This window comes from Manis javanica, chromosome 12 (genome assembly GCF_040802235.1).
Source record: "Manis javanica isolate MJ-LG chromosome 12, MJ_LKY, whole genome shotgun sequence".
Classification (NCBI taxonomy): Eukaryota; Metazoa; Chordata; class Mammalia; order Pholidota; family Manidae; genus Manis; species Manis javanica.
The window spans coordinates 84897358-84913168 of record NC_133167.1 but is presented as its reverse complement, the minus strand read 5'-3'; the positions used below and the strand labels follow the sequence as shown (position 1 = coordinate 84913168).

General features: G+C 41.6%; 1 protein-coding gene across 3 annotated transcripts in view; it reads left to right on the top strand.

Annotated features, from left to right (window-relative positions):
- Positions 1 to 15811, top strand: part of LOC118968766 (contactin-associated protein-like 3) — a 191894-nt gene that overhangs the window by 130702 nt on the left and 45381 nt on the right. The window contains exons 3-5 of one of the 3 annotated variants that reach the window (XM_073218949.1): positions 5323 to 5364; positions 8647 to 8774; positions 9062 to 9124. In XM_073218949.1, the coding sequence (XP_073075050.1) occupies positions 5323 to 5364; positions 8647 to 8774; positions 9062 to 9124 (233 nt within the window). Of the gene's footprint in view, positions 1 to 3623; positions 4868 to 5322; positions 5365 to 8646; positions 9125 to 15811 lie in introns of those variants that run through there. The other 2 variants (XM_073218950.1, XR_012123942.1) reach the window with 2 other exon arrangements.

Here is a 15811-nt window from a genome sequence, read left to right as displayed (position 1 = left end):
GAGGAACACACAGAGTGGACAGGAAGCTTATCAGCATGATTAATCTGGCAATTGAAATAAGCACAGATGTGCCCAGACCTGGGGTGGATATGAGCTGGTGTAGTTAGATTTCACGGAAAGTGGTAGGTCGACTTGGAAGGACCAGAAGATGTAGCTAGCGGCTGAGCAGTGCAGGTAGGGGGCCACCACGTGCTGGGACGGGGACAGGTGGCATATCACAGAAACCACTCCTTCCCCTAAACACAAGTATGTCGGTGTGGTTCTTGCAGTGTTTGTGTGGGGAACCTACGGGGATGAGGTGGGACGAGGGCCCGGTCAGATCCAGATGACGATGCTCCTCGGACATGAGAGGACCGGTCAGCTCTGTCTGTGGCGAGTATTGGGGACACAGAACATAGTCTCAGACGTGAGACTGGCAGAGCCTTGTGGAAATGCATTCGGTGTATCTGTTCAACTCTGTGATTTTCAGCTGAAGGGAGAAGTTCAAAAGCTGCCGCAGGTAGAATATAGTTGCTGACGCTTCTCAGTATTCTTCCACCCGTGTTCTCGGCTCACGTGCGGTCAAGCTGGCTTCCCACATATTCCCAGCGTTTCAGGCAATTAACACTGGTGTTCTGGACTCCTAAGAAACTGCAAATATGCATTTACCTTGTAAAATTCCCTCGTTTCTGCTCTTGGTAAAGTCAATCATAAAACGGGTTTGGGCCAGCATAGCATGTAGCAGACAGCAGTTTAATATATAATTAAATACATTTAATAATATATGTATATTATATATATATTATACCTCCTAGATCATATTGTCACTTAAACATTCCCTGCCATTTACTGAAGTGTTCTTAGTCTTTCTTATACTGTATCTCATGTCTTCAAACCAACAACCCTCGAGGTTGGTCTTATTTCCTTTCCCAAGAAGAGGAAACTGAGGCTCTTAGATAGTAAGTGGCTTGAAGTCACACGACTTCAGTGGCAGATGCAGATCCTAGCAGAGGGCAAGGTGGCTCTCGCTGGGGGCATCGGAGGGGCTGCTCGGGCGGGGATGCGATCAGGGCATCCTGGGAGGCGGCCAGATCCCTGCTCTCGGGGGCTCCCAACTCACACCCCGGCCGCACGCACCTCCTGTCGCCGCGTCAGGCTGCTAGAGAGGCTCGGCCGGCTTCCAGCCTCCTGGTCACTGGTTATAGTTTATTCTGTTCTGACAAACCTGTACCTGAGGGCTTTGCTACCATACATCAGAGAGACCAAGAGACTGAGGAAAAGGAGCCGCAGGTGTGGTCAGAGTCCCGCGGCTCAGCGGGTGGAGGTAGGTGGAGGGATTAAAGAAGTAGATTGTGCGCACCAAAGACCCTTCCGAGGGTGCAGGGAAGCCTCAGCCCGACATGCGGCCCAGGTGTGCTGCAGACTGACTTCTCCTGGGGTTTCCATCCCAGCCAAAGAAATAAACAGGAAGAAAAAGAAAAAGAAAAAGAAATGAGAAACTTGTAATGAATAACAGTTCTGCAGTTAGCGATTGTTGGCAAAGGAACTTGTCTTGAAGGAATGATTCAACCTAAGGGAGCCCCTCAGCTGGCTGTTTCCACCATCCTGCCCCAGACCCACAGACTCCTGAGAGTCAGATAGAAAGCTGGTGGCAGCTCCAGCCTGGAGACAGCACAGGGCAGTGCGGGGCTGTGTGGCCAGTGCCAGCCATCCAGACATAGGGATGCAAGTGGGATGCAGGGACGGTGGAGGCGGCAGTTTGGAGGAGGCAGGGGGGTGGTCCAAAAGGTGCATCTTGGTGGTGACCCATCTGAAGGAGTTTTCTTATCCATGTAACTGGGTAGAAAATAAAGTAAAGTTCTCTTACTTAACAGTAGAACTTTTATTTATTCATAAGGAATGTAGACATTTGTACTTGATTTTTAGTAACTCTGTTCTTTGCCACCCACCATTAAGACTCTCTTGTGTAAAGAGATACGGCACAAAATAGGATGAGAAACTGGAATAGGTTTCAATTCTGGTCATTTGATCAACCAAAAAGGAAACCTATCATTCTTTTTCTTAAGGAGTAGTATATTTTTAGAGGATTTCTTTTTATTATTATATGGAATCCTGGAGCTTCAAACCACTCTTTAGCTCTTGATTGGACTTCTGTGCCACAGAGAAACTATTTAATAGCACTGAATCCATGAATGAACAATGGGCGAACTACTTCTGTTGCACATATTTTTACCTCTCCATCTTTTGGTGGGTCAGGTCTTGATCATTCTAGGATTAGCTGTGTGCACTTGGTTGTTAGCTGTTACCCATCTTTTATGATCTCATACAAAATGTTTACCCTAAATTTAAGCTGGACTTCTGTTGTAGATTGATTGCTCCCAGCCATCTGTGAGGAGTGAGAAATGCTGACTCCACTCCAAGGGTTACCTTTTCTCTTTGGTAAATACATGTCTAGTTCCAGGCCCTTGGCCTACACAAGGCCCTCCACCTCTTTCTGTGAGATTTGAGGCAGTTGCCTTTAGGAGGAGGATGGTGGATACACCCAAGGGTTTAGGGCTTTGCTCTTTCTAAACATAGGCTGTTCTTTGATCTTGCAGGTCTCCTTCCCTCAAAGCCTCTCCTTCTGAGATTCCCAGACGTGGTGCAGAGAGGATGCCTCTTCTTGGTAGTGTCTCAGGATGGGGCTGGGGTCTGGGATCCCAAGAGAAAGGCAAGGACCACTTCAGGGCACCAGGGCTCTATCTCTTATCGCAAATAATACAGAGCAGCCTGCACTGGTTTAACTCTATTATTCATGAATCTGTTGATGAGCTATTTCATGCTTACTGAGTTCTGGAAGTGCCTTTGCTCCAAGTCAGAAGTTATGAAGGATTTACTGGGCTTTGACTCCTCCAGCCCCCGAATCCCCACAGGCACCAGCAGTACAAGCAGAATGAGCACCTCGTGTCAGAGAGAAGGATGCTTGGCACATGGTGGGTCCTCGGGCATTATCTGCTGAGTGACTGAATGGCAGCATAAGCAGAGGGGACATTCCTGCCTGCCCATGCTCTCTGCCCGGCCATGGCCATATATGCCCAACACTTGCCAGCTGTAGTCTGCTCTTTTCTTCACAGACTCTTCACTTAAAGTGTATAGCCTGGGGCAACTTGCTCCTGACTTGTACACTAACGACCCCATAGCTGGGTTCCACATTGTTTTCAGGTAGAATGTTTTGAGGTACATCTGGCTGGAGAGAACAGAAAGCATCACCGCTCAAGAAAAGAAGGAACAATACAAAAATGGGCAAAAGAACTTGTGGCCAGAGGTTGAGAATTCAAGTCCACCACCTCACATCTTTATCATACAGAATTTCAGATGCAGTGAAACAGCTGACAGTTTGCCAGGGGTGCCAGTAAGGAGTGTTTTTTGTTTGTTATTCTGTGATGCCACCATTCTAGCATAGATTGGGACAATGCCTGCAATAAGCAGTTTGTTCCAGAAAACAAAATATGACTATGAAATACTCCTCTTGTGCTTATAGGAAACAATTGAAGATTAGACTGAGCCTCCCATCAGTTAGCTGTCAAGCTGTACAAATACACTACCTCTAAATTGTCTGTGGAATCACATCACATGGGTATTTGCAGAACTGTAAGTATCAGAAATAGATCAACTCAAAGTCAATATCAAGATCAAGAGTTTGCATTTAGATACTATATTTTATACAATGTTTTGATTTGGACTTTTAATGAACCCTGAGATAATATAATTCCACTTAAAAATGCCATGCCTTTGGCTTCTGTTTTAATCTGCCCCATTTATCTCTAAGTGCCCAGCATTACTCACCTAGCAGTAATGTTTGCTCAGATCCAAAGTAGATGAACCTCTGACCTCTTTGTCCACTCTGGAAGTTTGCTTACAGTTTTCAGCCTGGCCAACTAAATTTTGGTGTCTATATTGAATGATGTATAAGGGTAATACTTTTCCTGATTTTTTTTAATTTTAGGGTTTTTTTATTACAAAATTAGTATATTCTATTATATTCTTATTGGAATATAAATTTCCAATATTGGAAATAAAAATTTCCAATATTTCAGAAGTATTTAAACAAAAAAGTAGAAATTCCTCCTTCACCACTACTTTGTGACACCTTAACCTAGAAAGAGTAGTTGGCATGTAGGCTGTTTCCACATACAAATATCTTCCTATGCATATTCCATATTTGCTGATATGGAGCCTTTTACACTTTTTACCAAATGCAAGATCATATTAAACATATTATTCTGCAACTTGCCTTTTCCACGTAAATGGTGTTTTGGAGAGCTTTTACTTGGCATCATCAAATAAGCATGAAAATGAGTCCATCCTGCCCACTGTAGTGTCTGCAGAGCATTCCCTAGTGTGGTTATAACTTATTCTGCCAGTCCTGTATGGCATTCTACTTGTGGATGAATTTTCACGATTAGAGAAAATATTGCAATGAACACTTGAGTCTTGCTTTATATTTTATTCAACTTTGAAAATTGTTATTTATATTGTATACCTTCCTAGTATAGAACTGTAAAATCATCCATCTTTCTGTTTTGATAGTAGGGGCCACATTGCTGAAGGGACTTGGACATGACATAGCTCCCAGCGGAACCAGTTCTGGACTGGCTTTCCTGACTCTGTGGTGTGAAACGGTCCCCTCCTGAGGGGGGGCCTTGCTGAAAGGACATGCAGGGCACACTAGAGTCAGAACTCGGCCACCAGGGACACATCAGTGACGCCTCTTCTCCTTTTGCTCCGAACTTGCCGGGGCCCTCGGCCAGATGAGGACAGTGCCGACAAGCCCCTGGGAATGGTGCTCCTCCTCGGCCATTCCCACCGCGCCTCATGCTCCCGAGGGCCGTCAGCACTCTGGCTAAGTGTACACACAAGCCCCTGTGTCTCTGTGCTGTGTTTCAAAGTGTACAGACTTGGTCATTAAGACAAAAGAGATGGAGGAAGAGGAGGAGAAGAAATGGTTCTGTCTCTCTGACAAGTAGATCTTGTAGGATTTTAGTGAAAATAGCGTATGCATGTGTAACCAAACACAACTCTGGCTACTTCTGAGGCAGCACCCACATTTTCTGGATGTGAAATGCAGTTTACCCCCAAGTAATATTTAGTTATGTAATGGGATGATCAAATCCTGGACTTGTCACTTATGAAGCATTCAGCCTCTCTGGGTTCAAGTTTCTATTTTACTACAAAAAGGATATCCATCTCTGGGGAGTACGGGCTGAGTTAGCAGTAACTTGTGCAGCTCGCAGATGTGTCATGCATTTAGATCCCAGAATTTGCTAGTCATCATTTTTATTATCATTTTCTCTATTTTTATAGCATCCTAAATAAACTGCAAGAGGCAACATCGCCTTACAAAAGGTAATTTAAGAAAAGTACACACGTACATATATGTATATATAACCAAATAAATAAGGTAATTAGCACACCAGAGCAATCTATCATTCAGCCATCAAACTCTAGATGAAATAAGAAAAGAACCATGACAGCACCTCTCCCCCAAATGGGGCCCCCCTCTGACAGCTTCCCAGTAAAATCTAGATGTAATGGGTGGGCCTGCCCACAATAGAAGTAAACTGAGTGACTGTTGGTAAACGTGTAAGGGAAGAGTTTGTGGGTGCCCAGTCCTGTGCCCTCTGCCTTCAGCAAGACCCTGGCATGTTCTCAAGGTGCGAAGTCTGTGAAGTGTTTGCACTCGAGGAGGCGCATTCAAACAAAGGGAAGTGGAACAAGTTAACATGTGGGGAGTCAAACCTACAGCTGAAGACTCCCAGCCTGTCAGGAGGTGCCTCTGTTACATGGCACATTTTCTTATAGCTAAACCCCACTGCCACCACCCTGCCTCCAAACGACTGAGCCATCAGTGCCCTGAAGAGTCGGAGTCGTGCCTGTCACTCACAGACTGAGTTAAATACAGTCTTATTCTTAATGTGACCTTAAGAACGAACATGCATATGCAAAGTCCCCCTGATGCCTCGGCCACCTGTGTGGGCTGCACGGCCTTCACCTGCATTATGCTGGCTTGTGGGGTGCTGTTCCCATTGCACTTTTTAAAAGAAATTCAAATCCATTGCCAAAATTTAAAAGTGGAGAATTTTGCATTAATATTCCATCTGGCCTACTGGTCTCACATTCATAAACAGCACAATTATCTATTGCTAAAGGGTATCACTTCCTCCTTCAGGCAGAATACCTCCTCGCTACCCCTCTCCCCTGTCTCCTCTTTCAGTCGCCCTCTTTCCCCCGGCACTAAAGGCTGTGTGTCAGGTTCCATTTATCACCTAACAGACCTGGCTTTTCTCATTTTTATTAGTTGCCTGGTTCCTGTATGCATTTCAGTCTGTATCTGTTTCTATTGTATTAAATAACTTTGAAGAGCAGATTTTTTTCTCTTTTTTTTTTTGTTTCAGATAAAAAATACTTTTGGCAATGTCCCTTGCATTATCAAACTAAATATGAAGGCTTTTTTCTCATTATTTGGAAAAGATTTTAGTTCCTAGAGTGCTGTTTGTATATTCCAACTTTGACACAAGGGCATCAAACTGATAGACAAGATGCCAGAGTGTGTAAGGGGAGCAGGACTCAGCACTGATGGACACACCTCAGAATCCACTAGTTTCACCTTGGAAGTGAAAAATGGAGAGAAATAAAATCCTATAGCAATACAGAATTTCTTGAAGACAGAATATTGGTTTGGTCTTTATTCTACTTTGGCAACTCAGAATTTGCTTTGAAATCTCTGAGAAGATATTGGAAAGTGAAGACTCAAATTTTGTTCTGTGTCTATGTGACACTCATAGTTGTACTTTAAAATAGAAACAAAAGTCTTATTTCAGATACTTTAAAGGACCTCTTAATTCAAGCACTCAAATTATAGATGATAGTACATTTATTTACATTTTTGGTTAATAGACCTATAGGGGTATATGTGCAGGTGAATATTTGATCTATTTATAACCAAGATGATTGCTAAGTTTTTTTCCCCAAATCTCATGAGCTGGATGCCAAATCTTAACATTTAAATTCCCACCATGCTCCTTGTAGTATGTGATCTGTAATACAGAGCCATAGCTGGGCACCTGGAAAAATGGGACAACTTGCCTGACCCTGCACAGTGGGTCCGGGGCACAGATGAGAACTAAGAGGAACGTTCCCGCTACCATCTCCAAACAGTTACCGCAGTTCAGACGCCAGGCTAGGTGGCTGTGTCCTCTAATTTAATCCTCTCTCTAACTCTGTCCTATAGACAATATCCCCACTCTCAAACAGGGAACACTGGGGAATCTCAGAAATAAAGTAATTTGCCCAAGCCAGGAGCTGGGGACCAACAATCCAGAAAAATTTCTGTGCTTCTATAATTGTCCTTAAAACACTTCATCACACTACGTGGTTCTTGCCATTAATAATTTGGGATAGTATTTTCCTTACCTCTAAATGCAGGTTTGTAAACAATCTGTAAATGATAATGAAATATAGTGTCGATTTTGAGTGTTTTTGAGCATTTTATTGACATCTTGGTGACTGTAGAGAGTCAATAACAATCTGCTCTTTTTTGCTCTTGTCATAAAATCATTACCTCGTGCACTGTGCCCTGTGCAGGGGGCATGGAGGTGGTCTCCCAGGTCCCCTGTACAGTCAGGGTACCCTGTCCTGTGCCTCACTGAGGCTCTGGGGGCTGGAGGACATGCATGTGGTTCTCAGACCACCTCATCTAGTTCAGCTAAGCTCAGATGAACATGTGTTCCCGGAACTCGTGTTAATTCAGGCATAGAAGAGATACCGAGTATGTGACTAGGTGTTACCTGGAATCTCTGAGCCTTGGGTTCCTCATTTTTGAATGGAAGTAAAGGCACCCACTGCATAGGGGTGTTGTGTGGGAAAAAATATATACTTATCGTCAGTGTATTTCTGTCTCAAAATAGTTATTCCTTCAACCCCAGTTTCTTACCTATCTTCTGTTCCTCAATTAAACAGTGTACCATGACCCCCAAAACACAAGTTAGAGGGAAAGAGCAATAGCTTGACCTTGTTCATTTTTAACTTTCTTGCCAAAGGATGACTCACCAGTTCCTTATTTGCATGACTAACACAAACAGAGCTTGAGTTCTTAACTGCCAAGATCTCTAGAACAGAACAAAAGGAGAGACTACCAACCCTTAACTCTAAAGATTTGCTCTTTCCTAGAGTTAAAAGGTGATAAGAAACACCCTAGGCTGATGAAAGCCTGTTGGCAGGGGCCCGAAACAAGCCCTTGGAGGGATTTCGAGTGGGATTTCATGAAGCCACTTTCAAGGCAGTTATAGAGATCGCTGGTCTCTGTGGAAAGGCAGGCGTTGGATACTGGCCGCCAGCCCTGCCCAGGCCGGGTGGGGGGTCGCTCCTAGCTTCCCCAGGAAGCCCAAGCTCTGAATGTCCACATCTTCGGACAGACTTGGGAATGCTGCAGAATCTCCGTGACTTTGGAAGCCGGCTGTGGGTCTTCTAATAGGCATCCCAGCCTTCCACACACACTCCTGAGATGAGAGGCCCTCTGTCACTGCCTCTCTGATGCAATACACCTCAATTGCTTTTGAAAAGATGAGTCTTGGTAAGGAATCCTTACATTATTCACCTGTTCTCTTTTTTCTGAACTTTGTTTTGCAGGACAAATGATACTGGCTTGCTTTCCTTCAGAGACCACTTGCCCGTCACTCAGATAGTTATCATGGGTACCAACAGATCAAACTCAGAAGCTGCTTGGAGAATCGGTCCCTTGCGTTGCTATGGTGACCGTGAGTACTAAAGTGAAAGAAGCTTTCTGTCTGCACTGCATAAGCACAAGCGGTTTTTATCACCCCATCCCTTTTTCCCTGCAGAGTCCTCTAGTCTTGAAATCTACCTGCATGCCCAGTGTCTTGCTGCGCCCCATTGTGCCACAGTGAACCGTGCTGAATGACGTTTTCATTCGCAAGACACTTCTGGAAAGCAGTATCATTTTCTACAGAAGCCTCTTACCTCCACTTCCCTACCTTCCATGCGGAAATGAGTGTTGATATTTCCTTCTTTTTTAAAACCACAGCTTTATCTGGAGTTTTCCTAGAAAACCTCGGCATTAAAGACTTCATCCGACTTGAAATAAGCTGTAAGTGCCCTCATTTATGAATTTTATGTAACTGGCCAACAGTGCATATAACTTCTCTCTGCCATCAACAACTAATGCCTGTTTGAGCTGGCAAATGAATCTCCCTGGAATCTGTGGAATTAGAATGGTAATTTCTGGCTCTGCTAATGCTTTCTGTGTTGTTATTTCCCATCAGTATGTAGTTAGCCATTCTGATTTCAAACAAGTGTATTGCCAAATTCCTGTAGACACTTATTCAGCCTCCTTTATCTGAGCCGTCGGTATTTTCTATCTGTGACTTTGAGCATCCACATCACAGAACTTTTCCATTGCTGTTCCCATGGATTCTATTCTGTGATGCATTCAATTCATATTTTGGGTCGACTTCTTTATGGAATTTGCTTTGAAAGTCATTTCCTGACTTATTTCTCACTACCAGGGCCATGTAACTACCCAGTCAGAATCCCCATTGTTTGTCCCCAACTTCACCGGAACGGTGTTGCCTCTAATGAATTTGATGCCAGGACGTGAATCATTTTTAATATCCTATCTATCTATGCAAGTTATACTAAGGAATAATCATCAAGTTAAATGAAAAAATAATAGAAATACACGTGGTGAAACGTTCTATTATTGAACTTTTATATGTAATCATGTCAATAAAAAAATGTTAGTACAGGAAAACAAAGACAGTATAATAAAATACTTTTTAATTACATTAACTGATTTTTTTACAGAGGGAGAAACATTACCTACATATTGATTTGTTCAAGTAACAGTTACAGCATTTTAATTTCTGTTCCTTAGTCTTCACTTCTGCAATTTGTGAATGATTTTATCAAAATTGACTTTCCTCTCATGTTCATGTTCAAAGAGAGTATAATCAGGTTTGTCAATGTGTTCTTATTAGGATATTATTATTAAGTTTAAATCAGTTTGTTAATTTTAAATTTAAAATAACTTTTCACTTTATGCACCAGGTATATAAATTTTAGGAAAAATTTTAAACATGATGATTTTGGTAGAGATTCATAGAAATTCCATTTTACAATAAATTACAGAAATTGCAACACTTCCCATGAATATTTTTCAGTATTAATCTGGCTACTTTCAAATGTCCCTGCAATAAAAAACAAACAAAACCAAATATTTTCAGTGGAAAATTCATCATAAATTATTATTCTTTTAGCTAAAACTTCATGAACTTCCTAAGGGTGTAGAAGCACTTGAGCTCTCTTTGGGAGCAATTTGTGTCCACAGCCCCTGTGGTACTATATATCCATCCATTTCAACAGTAGATTAAACAATCATAGCACAGTAAATTGTAACAATGAAAAATCAGACTTGAGTTTTTACTCTTTAAAACAAACATATGAGCTGCATATTCTGGTGTATATGGAGTTCTCTGTATTAAGTTCCCTCTTCAATAGAATATATATTAAGTGACAAGCAATAAAATGTACTATTTGTAGCTTATAAATACATTATTAAAATTAATACCAACATCAGCATTTGTTAGAATTAGACCAACAAAGGTTTTTGTGATGGAGGAATGTTTTATTACTGACATTGTTTAGAATTACTGGTACATGGTCATAATAACAAACAGATCTACTCTGTGTTGCCTTTTTTCCAATTCTCTGCATACACTGTACCCCTTATTTCTTACACACAGCGTGGATGCCCCCAGCATCTTGCCCTCATTATATCCATGACCATAAAGGTTCCTGCTCACCGTTAGGGATTTAATTTATCTGTGTCTGAATGTTTACTATAGTTTGGCTAAGGCAATTGGCCATATTACAATAATGATGTGACTGCGTGAAATACCCTTGAAGCATAAGTAATGTCTTAGCAGGAGAAACTCAGAAATTTGAGAACTCCATAAAAAGACCAAAGTGCTGGCTGGGGGAGATGGCTGAGGTGTTTGTACCAGTCTCTTGCTAATCACCAAGGGGCTAAGTGTTTCTTTTGCTGCTACAGCACAATACATACAAGGAAGGAGGTCTCTTTAATTGGGAGTTTTAACCTCCTTTTCCTCCAACCATTTAGAGAATTAATGGGAGGAAGTTCTTGTGGCTTTCGTGTGGAGTAAGATCCCTCATACCTAACTTGGCAGGGCTCTGAAAATGTGGTGCTGAGTACCAACCATTTCCTAACACGGATATAACAAACTCAATGTAAATTTAATAAAAATCAAGCCCCAAGGCCTTTTGATTCATTACAGCAGATGCAAATATCATGGCATATTATCACAGGTAATGAGTGATGATTTAGTGTTAATTACATTTCAATGTCCAATTTGTTTGTACTTTCTGGTACAACATTTTGTCCTTTCGGTTGTACAAAAACGTTTGAAATGCAGGTGGTATTGAATGTGATGAAAATTTAAAGTCTATTGATAAAATTACACTTTTTCACCAGATCAGAAAACATATGCTTTCAAAATAGGAAGATTTTATGTAAAAATTTTTTAAATATAAAGGCTCATATTTTCTGAAGTATTTTATTTTGTTATTATTATTTAAAAGAAAAAAAAAACTTAGAGGGGAGTTCGCATTTCATATTAACTGCTACACTTATCCTATTCCTTTCCTGCAGATGGAATTTTTACCCTGAAGGGTTCATAGTGAGATACCTGTACAAATTAGCTACTTAGAAAGGAAATGGCCTTTAAACAGATGTAACTTAGGCTAGGTTTTTCTCCCATCCCCAAGAAATGTTCCTCTATAACTTTCTGAGCAGAATCTTCCAAAATTGATATATCCAAATTGTTGGACAGGGAAAAGGAATTTTCACAAAATTTTCAAACTAGTTTCTTCTGGGTCATTTCCAACTAAGACATTTCAATTTTCTAGCCTTGAGATGAGCCTACATTCTATGAAAAGCAAGATATTTCACTAGGTCCTCAAGTCATAGCAGATGTGTTTCAAATGAGACTGAGAAATAAAAGTCATTTTGACAATTATTTCACAATGGCTGTGACATAGAAGTAGATATTTAGGAGTGGACGACAGGGAGCAGAAGGAAATGGCTGTTGAGAGTCAGGATGGCCTTGGAAAGAGCCTATTATTTACAACCCACTGTGGATTCAAATTTCTGTCCCTCAAATTCTAATTGTTAGCAAATTCTTCATCCCTTCAGTGCTTATTTGTGCAGAATGGCCAGTCAGATGTATTTGGCTGCAATTAAAAGAAAACTTTCAGATTGATAGACTGAAGGATGGGAATTCACTCATTCTACAGAATGTGACTAAATCCAAAATTGGTGCAACACTTGATTTCTGGTTGGATTCAGCAGTTTAATGTTTCTACTTTATTTCTCTCCTTGCTCTGACTCCTAGATATCTACTTTGGTCTAACACTAGCTCTCCCTCAAAACAGAGCTGTGTTTCAGCTGATAAAAAAATCATCTCTTTGGCAGCTGTCCCAGCAATAGACCAATACCTCTGGCCATGAAAGTAAAGGTTACGGTTTTTCTCTGCTAGGTTCCATGCTTATGCCTGGTCAGGGAGAGGGGCAGCTTTCCTTAAAGCCTGCAGGAGGGGAAAATAATCTTCCATCCAAATTCTTGGCTGATATACTGTAATAAAAATACAGGTTAACAAGAGTCAAAGAAACAGAAGTTTATTAACACATAGAACTCGCGTATACATGGGAGATACCCAGATAAAAATGACTAACTCAAAGAGATGGCCTGGAACTCCAGCTTACATAGCATCTTCAACAGAGAATAATACATTTATGGAGAAAAGTAATAGGAAAAAGGAAAGCAGTTTTGGGTTTCCAGTGTCAGAGATAAAGGCTAGTCACTGAGATTCTGTATGTCGATTCCTCTGTGCCGTCTTCAGGCCGACACCGTCGAAGCTGTCTTCAGGTGATTAACTTCTGCCTTCTTCACAGGGAGCGGGAGAGGGACATCTCTGGAAGTGTATGTCCTGCTGTTAGACAAATAAGGGGAGGGGAGGGCAGGGGACTTTCCTTGTCTCTGCATCTTCTCAATTGCCTTCAGTCAAAATTATCCTTATGCTAAAGTGACATATATTGGGGTAGCATATTCTGCTAGCCATATATATATATATATGGATGTATGTATAATGAATGTATATGAGATAGAGATTAAGAACAGAATTCTCATTTTCAGTGGTAATTATATCAAGAATATTACCAAATGCAATGTTAATGTGCAGTATAATCCTCAGGTCCTCATAGAATAGTAGACATAATACTAATAATAACATTTATACTAAATTATTGAGTGTTTACTCTGATTAGACACTGTACTAAATGCTTTACATTCATAATTTCATTTCATTTTCAAACAATCCTATCTACAATCATCAAGATATTATACTCTAGTTTTCATTGTCAACTCATAGTCCAATATGCAGATGACAGCATGAGCCCAGGGAGGGAAAGCAATACACCCAGAGTCACACAGCTAGTAACACTGAGGATGCAGAACTCGAACTGCCTCTCTGTTCCTTAGAGTAACCCCCACCTGCTTTGCAAAACTACCTTAAGAACCAAGAAAGTTAGAACTTAAAATAGAATTATTTCCCTCCATGTTTCAAGGTATAGAACATTCAGGAAGTCCTTGAGATTTTTAAGCAGAAGTATGTGTGCTTTTCATCTAGAGATAGGAATCACAGCTGCCATCAGACCCTTGAAGAGTCCATGTATCCAAAAAAGCTTAATGATATTTCACTTAGTTCTTACTTATCATTTGACTGACAAATACATGGGAAGTCAGAGAGGTTAAGTGACTGCAGTAAGGCCTTGCAACTTTCTTATTCCATAAATGGTCTCTGAGCTGTCTCACATGCTGAATATGGGGTAGGAGTTAGGGACGGAGAGATGGAGTCAAATTTCAAGGAAGGAAGAACATTATTTGGAGCCTGTCCTTAGAAGGCTTCTTCACATCTTCCAGAAATAGGTGGAAGATGCTATGCTGTGGTCATGGCAATTTCCTCTACCTAACACATCCCTTCTTTGTCAGTCTTCTCAAAAGTGCACCATGAGCCCATTTTCTCCTCCATCTCTGCATTCTTGGTGCCTGTCACAGGGCCTGGCTCATCAAAAGCCCACTGAAAGGCTAAGGTGCCCTCAGCTGTGTCTTGAGTCCTGAAGGAGTAAAGAATGAGAGAAGATCTTTTCCAGACAGTTGGGGGAAGGAAAGGCCAGAGGGTAGATTTACAAAAGAGCTGATTCTGCCACAGCACAGAGTTCAGCTTCCCCATCCAGGGCTGTTGGGTTGTGTCCATCCCGCTAGCAAATGGGAGCTAGCTTATATTTGTCCCATCCATAAAGTCACTAGTCAAGCTGGACATAATATCCATTTCCTTAACATTTTTTTTTCGCTCAGTTCTTTCTAATCACCTGAAATTATATATTCTAGGTTTAACTGCCCAGAGAGATTACACGTATTTTGGGGATGAAGGTTCTGTCACAAAAAAAGTGGATTTAATGGTGAGCTCCAGAGACACAGCACCTGGGCTGTAGCAACTTAGCAGCTGTCTGTGACTCACTTCCTCTGTGAAATATTACCTGTCTCAGAAGATTATAGTAAGACTTAAGTGACTTGAATAATGAAACATTCTTAGCAGAGTGCTAGCTTGTTTTACGCACTCAATAAACATTAGTTTATCTTTGCATTTCGCTGATTCTACCCCAGGCTTAGGAAGAATGGGCTGAGCAAAGTAGGTCTTTAATAGTGACTTGAATAAAGTTAAATAGTAATAATTTTAAAATATTTTCCAAGAAACCTGTATCTTGGTATAAAACTAAAAATAATTCACAAAAAATTGCAAAATTGCATTTGGTATGTGCAGTGTAACATTTTAATGAATGAACCTTTGATCTGATGAGTGCTTCCTGTGTGCAAGGCCTGGTGCTAGGTTCTGGGTGTCCAGTAGATGAGGTGTCCTCTAGAGTTTACAGACTAGCTGGGCAGACAGACCACAAACAGATCATTACACAACAAGGGGATAATGTTTGAGCAGCGATGAGCACAGACAGGCGACCTAGCATGGAGGTGGGGGTAGCAGGGGGGCCGTGGGCACAGTGGGGCAGAAAGCCCTCCACAAAGACGTGCTGTCTGCAGAGAACGTGACATCTACAAGACCAGCCTTGCAGAGAGGCTTTTGGCAAAACCTTTAGCTTCCCTCCCCTCCATTTCTCACCGACCTTTGCCTGTGTTCAACAGAGAGAAGTAAATTTAGGTTCCAGTCATCCTCACGAAAGTGTTTATTTGATCTCAAGATGTGCAGGGCTGCAAGACGGCATCAGTGACCCGGATAAGAAACAGGAAGTGGCTCAAAGAGCCAACTTCACTCTTATTTAATCTTTTAATTGCTGAGCTCGATTCATTCTTTAAATTCTGTTTCCTTTAGTGAGTGGGTTTATGATCCAAGGCCAATGTACCTGGGCTGGTGAACCGTGCCACCACGGGGACAGTAACACCCACTGCCACTCATTGAGAACATCCTGTGCGCCAGGCACAGTTCCAAGAACTTCCTCAGGATTAAGTCATAAACAACCTGACAGATAGGCACTGTTTTATTTCCATTTCACAGATGAGACAACTGAGAGGTGCCAAGATAGAAAACTTGCCTTAGGTCATAGTGACCCCAGAGTCTATGCTCTCACACCCCATTTTTATTTAGGGCCTCTGCCTGATCATCTCTCCTGTGTGTCGGGCCTCGGGTTT